The sequence below is a fragment of the Nanorana parkeri genome, unplaced genomic scaffold, assembly GCF_000935625.1.
Source record: "Nanorana parkeri isolate BGI_ZX_2015 unplaced genomic scaffold, ASM93562v1 scaffold643, whole genome shotgun sequence".
In the NCBI taxonomy this organism is placed as follows: domain Eukaryota; kingdom Metazoa; phylum Chordata; class Amphibia; order Anura; family Dicroglossidae; genus Nanorana; species Nanorana parkeri.
The window spans coordinates 845,924-846,721 of NW_017306911.1; the positions used below are offsets into that span (position 1 = coordinate 845,924).

Below are 798 nucleotides of genomic sequence, written 5' to 3' on the forward strand. Positions count from 1 at the left end.
ATATAAAAGCCATGTAACTCTGGTCAGCATCTGAGAGTTAACGTCCACACATCTACACGGTTCATACCTGCCCAATGTCTCAGTAAAGAGAACATGTAAATGTGTAGGCTTGTATACTACCAAGTGTAGGTCACAACTTGCTTGTCTGTGTAACTTCCTACACTGCTAAAGAGCAGACTAATAGACAAGGGGTGGAAACAAAGCCCCCTTTTGGTACACTATACATCTGTAATAAGCTTAATAAAATAAATAGTTTTACAAATCTATCGTGCATGATATCAGGAATTTAAATTCCTCTGTAGAATGATGGAAAAAACATTCATAATGCTACTTAAAAAAAAAATTAAATACGTTTCTTTATGTTTAAATAAAAAAGTGAAGCTTGAGCAAGATGATCAGCAAAGTGTTGTCATGGATATGGCTGAAACCAAGATGTGCAGAGCAATTTGTCCTCAGTGCCAGCCAAATGGTATATTATGGCAGTCTTCCTTCTCAACAGGACACAGTGTTGTCAAAAAAATTAGAGGCAGCAAGAAAGAAAAAGTTTAGGGTCCAATTTCCTTAGGTCCTTAATGTTTTAACTTGGCATCTAAACGCAACCAATGCAGGCCTTGACGGGTGTATCGTACCAGTTCTGTCATGGTGCTTGCGTTAAAGACCAAGGGGCCCATTACTTTGTCCAATTCCGTAAAAAACTCTGCTGGAAGAAAAAAAACAACAACCCACAAATAAATTGGCAAATGCAGCATAAAAGTGCGAGCGTATATATCTATATAAATATATATTCATGTTTTGTTG

The 798-nt window shown here is 37.1% G+C and overlaps 1 protein-coding gene across 1 annotated transcript in view; it reads right to left on the minus strand.

The window, feature by feature from the left end:
• Window positions 1-392: 392 nt before the first annotated feature.
• The window catches only part of AFF4 (AF4/FMR2 family member 4), a 95,809-nt gene continuing 95,403 nt past the window's right edge, over window positions 393-798 (minus strand). The window contains exon 22 of the mRNA XM_018563228.1: window positions 393-697. Coding sequence (XP_018418730.1) covers window positions 570-697 — 128 coding nt within the window. The 3' untranslated portion in view covers window positions 393-569. The remainder of the gene's footprint in view (window positions 698-798) is intronic.